The sequence below is a fragment of the Petaurus breviceps genome, unplaced genomic scaffold (genome assembly GCF_028583685.1).
Source record: "Petaurus breviceps papuanus isolate PSGF00001 unplaced genomic scaffold, PetGlider_PUasm1.0 90459, whole genome shotgun sequence".
Lineage (NCBI taxonomy): Eukaryota > Metazoa > Chordata > Mammalia > Diprotodontia > Petauridae > Petaurus > Petaurus breviceps.
Window position 1 is genome coordinate 214,787 of NW_027187259.1, and position 12,293 is coordinate 227,079.

Here is a 12,293-nt window from a genome sequence, read left to right on the forward strand (position 1 = left end):
GATATGAAAGTATTTATAGCCCTTTGGGCATAATTCCAGATTGTTCTCCAGAAAGGCTGGATCAGTTCACAACTCCACCAGCAATGCATTAGTGTTCCAATTTACCCACATCCTCTCCAGCATTTGTCATTTTCCTATTTTGTCATCTTAGCCAATATGATTGGTGAGATGTGGTACCTCAGAGTTCTTTTGATTTGCATTTCTCTAATCAATAGTGATTTAGAGCATTTCTTCATGTGTTTATAGATATCTTTAATTGCCTTCTCTGAAAATTACCTGTTCACATCCTTTGACCATTTATCAATTGGGGAATGACTTGTATTCTTATAAATTTGACTCAATTCTCCGTATATTTTAGAAATGAGTCCTTTGTCAGAGACATAGGTTGTAAAGATTCTTTCCCAATTTCCCACCTCCATCTTAATCTTGATTACATTGGCTTTGTTTGTACAGAAGCTTTTCAATTTCGTGTAGTCAAAATTATCCATTTTACATTTTATAATGTTCTCTAATTCTTGTTTAGTCATAAAGTCTTTCCCTCTCCACAAGTCTGACAGGTAAACTATTCCTTGTTTTACAAGACTGCTTACAGTATCAACCTTTATACCTAGATCATGCACCCATCAAAGTAATTTTCTTAAAGAGTATGTCAAACCATGTCATCATGCCCCTACTCAATCAACTCCAGTGGCTCTCTCTAAGATAAAGTCCTTTACAACCTGGCCCCTTCCTACCTCTCCACTCTTCTGACACTTGACCCTTCTACCCCACCCCATTCAACTCTAGATTCCACTATAGTGGCTACTTAGAGTTCCTCCCACACAACACTCCATCTTCTGACTCGATGACTTTTCATTGTCTTTCTCCCATGCCTAGAATCCTGTCTTCCTCTCCACTTCCTGGCTTCCTTTAAGACTCAGGTCAAATTTTACCCTTTGCAGGAGGTCTTTCCTGGTCCCCCTTTAGCAAAACCATCCCTCCAGCCCTCTTTACCTTCCATCAGGGCTGAATATATCCTATGTGTATCTACTTACAAATTGTGTCTCCCCTTAAACTGTCCGCTTGAGGGCAAAGATCATGTTTTTGACCTTTTTTTGTATCCCCAGGGCTTAACACAGTGCCTGGAACATAGCAAGTGTTAATAAGCCTGCTGACTGAGGCCCAGAGATGGGAAGTCACTTGCCCAAGAGCACAGAGGTACCAGAAATGGTATTCTAATCTTGTAATTTTTCTATTATATCATGTCGTTTCCAGATAAATTGGGACTTTTCAAATATTATTCTCAGTACTTAGAGGAAATTTCTTGAAATCAAAAAATTCTGTTTGCTATTTCATACCTTATATCAAATTCTTTCACTATTATGTGTTTCATACTAGTATTAAGAATAACCAATGGAAAAACCTTATCTTACTATGTGGAGGCCAATAAAACCACACAAACACATCTTTGTTCAGTCACCTTGCTTTGAGATATTAAAGCTGAATAGGGAGGGGGGGAGGAAATCTAAGGCCTCACTTCAGTTTTAAATATTATTTTGTTTTCCCTCTACTTGCCAACAAGCAGTTCACAGCTAAAATGATGGAGGTAGCACAGGGATGGAAAAGGGGAAGTGCAAGAAGAATTCTATACTGGTTTTACTGGCTTTTGTTTCCTTGCTAAAAGGTGTAGTGCTTAGGCTATGTACACAGTGCTTTAAAGGAACAAAACACCCACTTAATCATATTATGAAATATGACCTTACCCAGGATTTTAATCTTTGATTGCTAAGTAATTCATAAGTGCTATTACTAGAAAAGGTGTTTTCTTCAATATAATTTACATAAATTTTAACAGACATTAGGCATTACTTTACCTATTAAAAAGTAGCCAGCCAGGAGCTAGACAATATATAGGCATTTGCTACAAATCTGGGTTTCAGGTTGCTAAAGTCATACACATGCTAGTAGAATAAATTTGGGTCCCCCAATACTTTTTCAGCAACCAGAAATGGGCAAGCTATGATCTTCATGATTTTGGAAGCCCTGGAATAAACATAGCAAAGAAGGAGTTCACAGGAGTAGGAGGCTATTAAATTTCAAGAAAATATATTAAGGGGATTTAATAAGAGGTAAGCAATGGAGGCGAATGGCGCTGATAGTAGTGACCTAGCAATTTGAACAAAGGCTCCAAGTCAGGAACTTCAAGCTCTAATAATCCTCCTTTTTCCACATGCCCACTGAAAGGGACAAATCACTTGACTATTCTGCATTTCAGCTTCACTGCTTATGAAGTGGGTCTAATTCCACCAGTACCTTTCAGGGATGTTATATGTATTAACAAAAACCTACAAAAGCGTTATTAAATGCTACAAAGGAGACTAGAGTTTCAAAACAGGCCATAAGTACATGAAATCAACAAGTTTGTTTTTGGTGTCTAGCTACCCAAGCAAGTAAAAAAGAAAGCACAAGACACAGTAACTTCTCTTGAGGAACTGCAAAAGCCAGAAAAAAAAAATAAAGCTCACCAAGTTAAGTGCTTGATAAGCTTAGTTGGTGGTCCACCCTACTCAAACCCTCTCATTTTAATTTATGAGGAAACTGAGTTTCAAGGTGGTTAAGTTACTTGGAGCCAAGAAATCTATCAGTTAGGAAATGGTCCCCAAACCCATAGCCTCAGAAGGAATTCCAGAAATGCAAATTAAAACTCTAAAGTATCCATGCATAGAAACAAAAAAAGTTTAAAATGAGAAAACCAAAGATTACTGGAGAGACAGAAAAATAAATACATTTAGATATTACTGGTGATATTACTAATTGGAGTCAATCTTTGTGTGAAACAAGCTGACGATATGTAACAAGATCTTTTTTTTTTCCTTGCTTTTTGGAGGGGGGAGGGCAGGGCAATTAGGGTCAAGTGACTTGCCCAAGGTCACATGGCTAGTAAGTGTTAGGTGTCTGAGGTAGCATTTTAACTCAGATCCTCCTGACTCCAGGGCTGGTGCTCTATTCACTGTGCCACCTAGCCACCCCTAGAGCTATTAAACTGTTCATTCATACACTTTGACCCAGTAGTTCTACCATGGGGAATAGATTCAGAAGCAATATCCCAAAAGGTTAAAAAAAAAAAAAAAGGTGATGTCTACAAAAATGTTCACAGCAGCCCTACTGACAGACACTCAAGTGCCTACAATACATAAGTAAACCTATAATATATTAACAGAATGTATTATATAGTTATTAAAAATAACAAGTATGTGGGATGTATTTATTAGCTGAAATCTAGGGCACCTCTGAATACAGTCGGTACTCCTAAAATGAGATCTCAGTGATGTGAAAAACAAAGGTACACATTAGGGAAGGGGAGAGCAGAGGGAACAACTCAAAAAGTGAAGCCTCTATCTCAAGCTGTACAGTAATATAACAAGAAAAAAGCTGAACAAAAACTCCTTTGTAAACACTGATCATCATGCTATAAAAACAAGCCATCTCTGCATGCTGACATCAATGAGAAGCACATATGGAGTAATAAAAATAGCTAACACTTTAAGGTTTTACAAAGCACTGTATGAATGTTTCCTCATTTGATCTTCATTACAACCTTATGAGGTAGCTGATAGTGTGGTTCCACTTTTACAGATGAGAAAACTACAGCAGACAGAGGTTATGTGACTTGCCCGGGATCACAAAAGTACTAAGTTCCTGAGTCCAAATTTGAACTCAGCACTTCCTGACTCCAAATCCCATGATCTATCCATTATACCAACTAGCTGATACAATTTAATGACCATTAGGTTACTTTTTGACTGAAGCTGCATAAGGTAATGATGTAAAATGATAGATTTAATTTTTTCGTTTTAAAAACAGCTTTGATAATTTTTTTAAAGATCATAATTTCCCTCAGTATCTCTTCCTTGTGTCAAAGAGTCAACCCATAACAAATACAATTTTTTAAAGACAAAAAGAAAAAGCGGGAAAAATTGGTGTTGATCAACTGATCAACACTTCAAAGAAATCTGAAAATAGTAACAGTCTTCCTGAACTTGTGCAAAGGGACAGTGGTTTCTTCTCATCTGTTCTTGAACCAGACGTATTTTTTCCCCCCACAATTCTGCAATTATATTCTGGTGTGTGTGTGTGTGTGTGTGTGTGTGTGTGTGTGAGAGAGAGAGAGAGAATGTGTGTGTGTGTGTGTGTGTGTGTGCGTGTGCATGAGCGGGGGCTATTCTTTCCTTCTGAACTATGGTGGATACTATCTTTATTGTTTTCCTGGCTCTGCTCATCATAGGGCATCAGTTCATAGCAATCTTTCTATGCTTTTTTGTATTCCTCACATCCATCACTTCTTACAGCATAGGAACATGCCATTATATTCAGGTATCACAATTTGTTTCACCATTCCCTAATCAATGGGCATCTTTGTTTTCGATTCTTTGTTATCACAGAAAAGTGCTACTATAAAGATTTTGATGCACAAGGGGACTCTATGTTCATAGAACAAACTATGTTCCAAAGTGGTTGTACTGATTCATAGCTCCAACAATATGCTAGGTATTCCCATCTTTCCCCACCTCTTCCAACGTGGACAATCCTATTTTTTTGTCATCTTTGACAATGTGCAGATTACAAGGCAAAACTTCAGAGTTGCTTTGATTTGCATTTCTCTTTATTATTAGTGATTTGGGCATTCCTGAGTAAGATTATTAGTAGTCTGCAATTCTTGGAGAATGGTTCATTCATTCATATCCTTTGACCAATTATCTACTGGAATGGCTTGTGGTATTGTAATGTGAGACCTTGTGGGATAGTATACAAACATATCTCATTGTGGTATATGTATACATACACACATCATGTAGATGTTAATTGTTAATATACCTTGGATAAAAAAAACTTAGAGAAACTTAAGACAAAAGATTTTTTCCCCAATCTTGCCACTTCCCTTCTTATTCAGGTATATTAATTCTAATTCTGTCTACAGAAGATTTTCAGTTTTATATAATGAAAGTTATCCATTTCATCATTTGTAATTGCCTCTATCTTGTCTGATTAAGAATACTCCTCTCCTTGGGGCGGCCAGGTAGCACAGTGAGTAAGAGCACCAGCTCCAGTGTCGGGATGACCTGGGGATCAAATCCAGGCTCAGATACTTAGCACCACCCCCAGAAATAACTGGCCGTGTAACCTTGAGCAAGTTACTTAACCCTGATTGCGTATAAAAAAAAAATACCCCTCCCACCCAAAGTCGTGGGAGGTATATGCCCTGATTGTCTTTTAAGCTTTTTACATTAAGATTTACGTTACTATTAAGGTCATGTATCTATTTAGAATGTATTGTGGAAGTGGTGCAAAGTGCTGGTCTAAACTTAATTTCTGCCAGATCGTGTTACAAGATTCCTATCAAACAGGGAGTTCTTCCCTAAGTAATTTATATTTTCAAGGGGGTGGGAGCCAAGATGGCAGAATAATTTATATTTTCTGGTTTACTGAACACTGGGTTGAGTTTCATTTTTTTCTAACTCTTCCTTGTCCAGTCTGTTCCATTGATCTGATTCCCTATTTTGTAATCAATATGAGATGGTAGTTATTGCTGCCTGCTGCTATAACACCTATGTCTGTAAGTGCTGTTGCTACACGTCCTATCTCTTTTCAATCTTGCTCCTGACATTCTACATATTTTCTTTTTTCAAACTAGTTTTGTTATTTTATCAAGTCTGTATTCATTTGATAATATAGTACAGCATCAAAGCTACTAATTAAATTTCATAGTATTGCCCAGCCACAAACACTGATTATTTCTATAGCTATTTCATTTGTTCTTTAATTTTTTTTAAGGAAGAAATCAAATCTGTAAAAGTATTTTGTGGGCTTTTATAGAGTGATAGCCATATTGTGTATCTATTTTTCAAAGTTAATTGAAATGGGATTTCCCTTTTATCACTGCCTCTTGGATTTTCTTATTATTGCCATACAGAGGCTGATGATTAAGAGTTTATTCTGTAGCCTGTAATTTTACTGTTATGATTTCTATGGCCTTTTTTGTTTCCAGTTTATCTATTTCATCATTAATTTTTAACATCTCACATTTCTGCTAACTTTAGGTTTATTTGTTGGCTTTCTGATTAAAAAAAAAGCACACTGAGGTCATAAGTTAATTTTGAGTACAGTTTGTTAATGTATGTAAATAGGGATATGATTTTTCCTCTAAGGACTGCTGTAGCTGCATTCCAGAAATTCTGGTATGTTATTTCAATCATAATTTTCCTTCGAATAAGTATTAATTGCTTCTATTTTTTCATCCACTTATTAGTTAGGATTTTATTGTTCAAGTCTCTGTTCAGGTCCATTGTCTTGTTTGTTCACCCTCAATAATTTTTTTTTGGTAATATCTCTATGCCCTCACACATGGTCAATTTATGCAAAAGTTCAACGTGGTGCTAAGAAATGAAAAGAAACTAAGTTTTTTAGTTCTAATTTCTCTAGCAATTTGTTCAATTCTTGAGTTTCTTTTACGTTTATCTCTGTTAAGATTTATCCAAAACTTAGAGGACATTGTGATATTCTTCCCCTATGGTGCTATTGTCTATCTCCTTGCACTTCAGGTAATTTTTCCTTTAAGTTAGATGCTAAGGCGTTTGAAGCATGTAGGTTTAATAGTGATATTGGTTTGTTGTCTATGGTTCTTTTTGGCATAATGTCATTTCCTTGTTTTTTCCCTTTCTATGTGCTGAAAGTTTGTTTTTGTTTTGTCTGATAGTATGACTGCAATTCCTGCTTTTTGGGATTCATGTGATAAGTCAATTTTTCCCCCTTCCCCTAATGTTTATTTTGTAAGTAAAAGACTGGGGAATTTTGTTTTCTTATCAAATCTGTTACTCTTTTGCATTTTATTAGATTGTTTAATTCAATTACACTTAAAATTATTAGAGATAGTTTTATATTTTTCTCCATTGGTCTCTAGTGGTTGTGCCTAGTTTGTAGAAGATGATCATAATAGCATACAAGATGACTTGTGCTAATCTTTAAACCAAATTCATTTAAATGATTTCCTATTCTCAACTGAAACATGTGGAGTTTGGTCTAAAAAAGGGCTAAAATCCATGAAAGAGTATTTCCCTGACTATACATGCATTCTTAAGAAGTGGTGATCCTTGCCAATCCTGTAAATACGAACACAACAGAAGGCAAAGGGAAATACAAAAACTGCTTTTGAAAGTTGTTTGAAGTGTTTTAATAACATAAAATCTCAGGGAACTTATTTTAAATTACTTTGATGGTGGCACTACAATTTCAAATTATTTTGAATGAGAGAAAAGTTCATTGATATAGATAGAATTTGGGGAAAGTCTAGTTCTGTGACATACTACTTCTATTAAATCTCTCCCACTAAAAGGGATTAGATACACTTGTTCAGGTTTATTTTCAAGTGAATTTTCTTTTAGAGTATCTGTACCCACTTAACATTTGCTAAATCCCTTTGACAGGTGCACGGGCAATGTAGGTGGTCTAGTCCAAAGCTATCCTGACAGGAACGGGTTTTTGTAGAACTAGTCTAAAAAGCCAAGTTAGAAGCTTAGAAAAAATGAGAGCAAGATTTAATAATGTTACCAAATCCCTATGAAAGAAGAAAATATGCAAGCATTTTCTCACGTTCAACAAAGGAAAAAGGATTTTCATGATTATGTTTTTTTACTATAGTAAAAACATAGCAATCAATTCAAATGAAACATTTGTATTTCTATGTACAAAGATTTTATTTCTTATTTATGAGTAAAGTGATTTAATTCACATTAAAATCATTGTACATAAAAATCAGTATCTACACAGAATATTTAAAGATGTTCCAGAAATATAATTAAAAACAATAACTTATTTCCATTCCATTTTCACATATTTCTATAGACAATGCAGAAAGACGCCAAAAGATATTTTACTAGATAAGACCTCTATTTTTAAGTGATGTAATCTAACTGCAGTTTCATGCTAGTTTAAGTGATGTATCTTACATTCAAGGAAAATTCAAGTTATCTCAGGCTAAAATGCTAATGTAAAATATTATAATTTATGTCAAAAAGGACTTGTGCTGAAGAAAAAGGCAATCAGATATTGGATCTGGGAGGTCACATAAGGACAGGGGCTGGACAAGGAAGAAGACTTGAGCCAAGACCCTCAGGAAGAGAAAGAATGAAAGACTCAAAAGACAAGGTAGTTTGAGAGGGAGAGCACAATCACCTGAGAGGATTGGGGAAGAATTCATGTAGGTGGTACCTACCTGACTCTGGAAAGAAGAGAATGAATCTTATGAGTCAAGGCTGAAGAGGGACTACATTCCAGGCATGGGGGGTGGTCAATGCAAAAGTACAAAGACAGTTTCATGCATGGGGAACAGAAAGAAGGCTAGTTTAGCAGGGTCCAAGAGTGTGGCTAGGTCAAGACCAAGTCATTAATGGCTCTAAATACCAAAAGAATTTATATTTTATTCCAGGGGCAACAGGAAAGAACTGGAGTTTATTGAGTAGGAAAGTAATGTGGCCAGATCTCAGCTTAAGGGAAATCTCTCTGGCAGCAGTATGGAGGATGGATTAGAGTTGGGGGTAAAGGGAGATTTGGGACAAGGCAATCCATTAGGAAGGGGCTGTAGCAATTCCCAGGTGAAAGGTGATGAGGGCCTAAACTAAGATGGAAGTTGTTTGAGTAGAGAGAAGGGGTCAACTGTGAGATAATATGGCAATTATGAGTTCCATTTTCAAAATGGTGCATCTGATATCAAGTTTACAATGTCTAATAGGGAAATAGTTATGAAGTACTAAAGCTCAGGGAAAAGAACTGCGCTGGATATATAAATTTGTGAGCCATTAGTATAGAGACAACAAATAAACTCATGGGAGCTGAAGATACAAAGTATAGAGAGGGAAGAGAAAAGGATGAAAGACTGAACTCTGGAGTTCATCCACAATAAGTGGGAGGGAGATGGAGCAGTCAGTGCGCTAGGAGAACCAGGACAGAGGAATGTCACAAAAATCCATAGAGAACAGAGTTATTAGGAGAGGCCAAGAAGATAAAGACTTCAGCTGAACAAGAGAGTAAAGCTCCAGTACAGTACGTTGATAAAATGGTGAAGGATTTTTGGTTTTTTTTAAAGGCTATGGGAGATGGGCTGAAGAGGGATTACCAATAGATAGGGAAAAGTTGAAGATGAGAGATAGGGTATCAACTAGAGAGTATGGGAACATGTGGAGGGGTAGGCCGTGATAAGGAGAAGGGTCACCTCATTATTAGAGATTGTGAGAAAGGAGGGGAGAAAATGAAGGATGATGTTAAGGGTTTTGAGATAAAGAAAATGGCAGAGGAGGGGGCTCACATTGGCTTCAGTTTTCTCAATAAAATAAGAGGCAAAATTCTTGGCTAAGAGTTTGGGAAGAGGGAAAAGTGTGATGGTTAGGAGGCCAATTAGGAAGGAATAAAAGGGCTGCCTTGCTTCAATTTCTGCCCAGCTGAAGTTGGATAACATAAAGTTATACTCTACTCAGCTGGCAGTTATGTGACTTACTCCAGCTCTGTTCAGCAAAACCTGAGTAGGAAGACAGAAGTCAGATGGTGAAAATAATTCAGGACAGGAGTTTTGGCAAGGGAAGAGTGGAGATAAACAAAGGGGTAAGAAATTCAAGAGTAGATGACAGTGTGGAGTTGAAGGAAGAGCATCATGAATTAATGGAGATAATCCAGAAGAAGGGAGCCAGCATGGCAAGAAGCCTCAAGTTCACACCATAAGATTAGTTAAATGGATTAGGTATGCTTCTACTCATAGCTGCCTTCAAGTTATATAAAGGTCCATCACATGGAAGAAGGATGAGCCTCGTTCTACTTGTTGTCAGAGGACTGAACTAAGAGCAATGAATTGAAGTTGTGAAGTGTGAGAATAAACTTGATAGCAGGAACACTACACTAAAACTAAAGTTCTCCAGAAGAGGAATGAATTGACTTGGGGAGTCCTTAAGCAAAGGGCAGACGGTCACTTGTCAGGAACGCTGTAGAGGGATCTTGTGGTCAGGCAAACAGGCTGCACTATATGGCTGTTGTGGGATGCTATGGCTACTTAAGGTGACTTAGGACAGAGGAGAGAGTGCTCACACCAACAGTTCCAATGACATCTGGCATTTTTGGTAATGAAAATGGGACTAGAACTAAGGCAAGGTTTTATCTTCCCATCAATTTTTAAGGAAAAAAATACACAATAGACAAGTGTGTAAAGTTTGGACTTTCTTGGGGAAAATTATTCTATGAAAACTTGAAACCAAATGAAAACACAAGGAATTCACAAGAAGTCAGTCTCATTTTTGATCTCCTAGGCAATCTTCGAGAGAATGCCATCGGTCACTACATGAAAGTTGATATTTATTTTACCTATCAGTTTTTTCTGTGACAACTGAAGAGGGCCTGCTTCAGTTTCACACAAAGTGTTATCTGAGAAGAATTTCTGCCCTCTACTGGGAGTCTACTCAATGAGAGTGCATTGTTTTTCCTTTCCTCTTTCTATTCACAAACTTCTTTATTAGAAGGCTAGATTTTTTAATCGGTAAGAAGTTTAAAGCTAAGTATTCCAAATGTTGTTATGCTATAATTGACCTGTGCTGAGGGAAATTCTTTGTTGACACCTCTCAAGACCACTGTGGTTTCGTGGGAGGAGGTATAGATATTAATTATAAAGCACTAGGAATAAGCAGACATATTTGGCCATAGAAGACCATTAAGGAGTGAGGGATGGGGGTGAGAAAGCTAATTCAGTGGATTATGGGACCACAGATTTAGAAGTAGAAGAGATCCTGGAGATCCTCAAGTCTAATCTCATTTCATAGCTTGAAAGAGGTTAGGTGACATGCCGAAGATGACTCAGATAATAAATGATCCAGTCAGGATTCAAACCAGACCATCAGACTCCAAAATCAGTTTTCCTTCTGTGTTGCCTCCTCGGTTGGCAGTGGGAACTTAGTCCCTCTACTTTTTAGATTCATTGAAGCATGTATCCCATTTGTTTTATACCCAACTGTATACTCTTTGGAAAACTGAAGCCAGAATCCTATTCATATGACCATTACTTTTATATATGCATGAAAATCCCCAGGACCATTAAAAAAAAGTCAACAGTAAAACAATTCATTTACCTTTGGCAGCATGGGAGTATCCCGCTTCTTCTTCTTTTCAGAATTAGGATCATCTAACAAGTCTGGTTCAAAGGTATAAAGCTCAGTCAACTCATTCATAGTAAAATGACGTTCCACTTGTTGTTGGTCAACAACACGGAAAGATAAGGACTGCTTGGTGACCTGCCGATCATAGATCTTATCTTCCATGGTTCCCTATGCAAGTATACAAAAGACAAAAACAAGCAAAAAATCCTTAATCAATATTAATCATAGAGAATATTATTATAGTTATAACTCTCAAAATGCCAGGCATTAAAACAAAAAAAAATCTGCCTTCATTAGGACCCAGCAATATTTCCTGTTCACTTCCGTGCAACAAACCCCAGAAATGCCAAAGAAAGAAGTGTGATGTGCCAATAAACAGAATGTTTGGTACCAGCAACTACTTAAATTTCTACCACAAAAATTGCTGGGACCTATTAGTTGGAGGTACCTGGTACAGGGAGAGGTGGAGATGGTACCTTTGGTGAGAAGCAGCCAACCCTAAAAGGGGGGGGAACACTTCCAGGCTACAAGATTATACTAGAGTGTCACTTCAGTCTTCAAATTGGTGCTTTTCCCCCCTTCTACTCACAAATGTTCTAAGTCACAGTTTATTATGTACTTATATTGCCTATAAAATTATTTCCTTGATAATGTTAATTCATTTTTCCATAGTCATTTCTATTCTTGGGATTAAGTGTGCACCCTGCTACTATTTAATAAATTATAGTGAATTTGTTGTTGTTGTTGTTTATTTAAATATTACTTTAGCATTTAGCTTTTCTGAAGTTGGAAGAAATCTTGCAAAACAAGAAAAGAAATACTTGGGGAGGCTAGGTGGTGCAGTGAATAGAGCACCAGCCCTCAAATCAGGAGGGCCTGAGTTCAAATCTAGCCTCAGGCACTTAATACTTACTAGCCATGTGACCTTGGACAAGTCACTTAACCCCAACTGCCCTGCCTTCCCCCCTCCAAAAAGCAAACAAACAAAAAAACCCACAACTGAATATATAGGAATCATTTACCTATGCTAACCACCCCAGTGCCTCAATCTGAGTATGAATGATATACAGACCAAGGCCACCTCAGGCCAGAAAGATCAGTTTTGACTTTTACAGCTTTGGTGTATGT

The 12,293-nt window shown here is 37.0% G+C and overlaps 1 protein-coding gene across 13 annotated transcripts in view; it reads right to left on the minus strand.

Annotated features, from left to right (window-relative positions):
* ATRX (ATRX chromatin remodeler) overlaps nt 1-12,293 on the minus strand; it is a 208,142-nt gene that overhangs the window by 25,391 nt on the left and 170,458 nt on the right. For all 13 annotated transcript variants that reach the window (XM_069062495.1, XM_069062488.1, XM_069062493.1 and 10 more), the window contains one exon: nt 11,139-11,333. In XM_069062495.1, the coding sequence (XP_068918596.1) occupies nt 11,139-11,333 (195 nt within the window). The remainder of the gene's footprint in view (nt 1-11,138; nt 11,334-12,293) is intronic.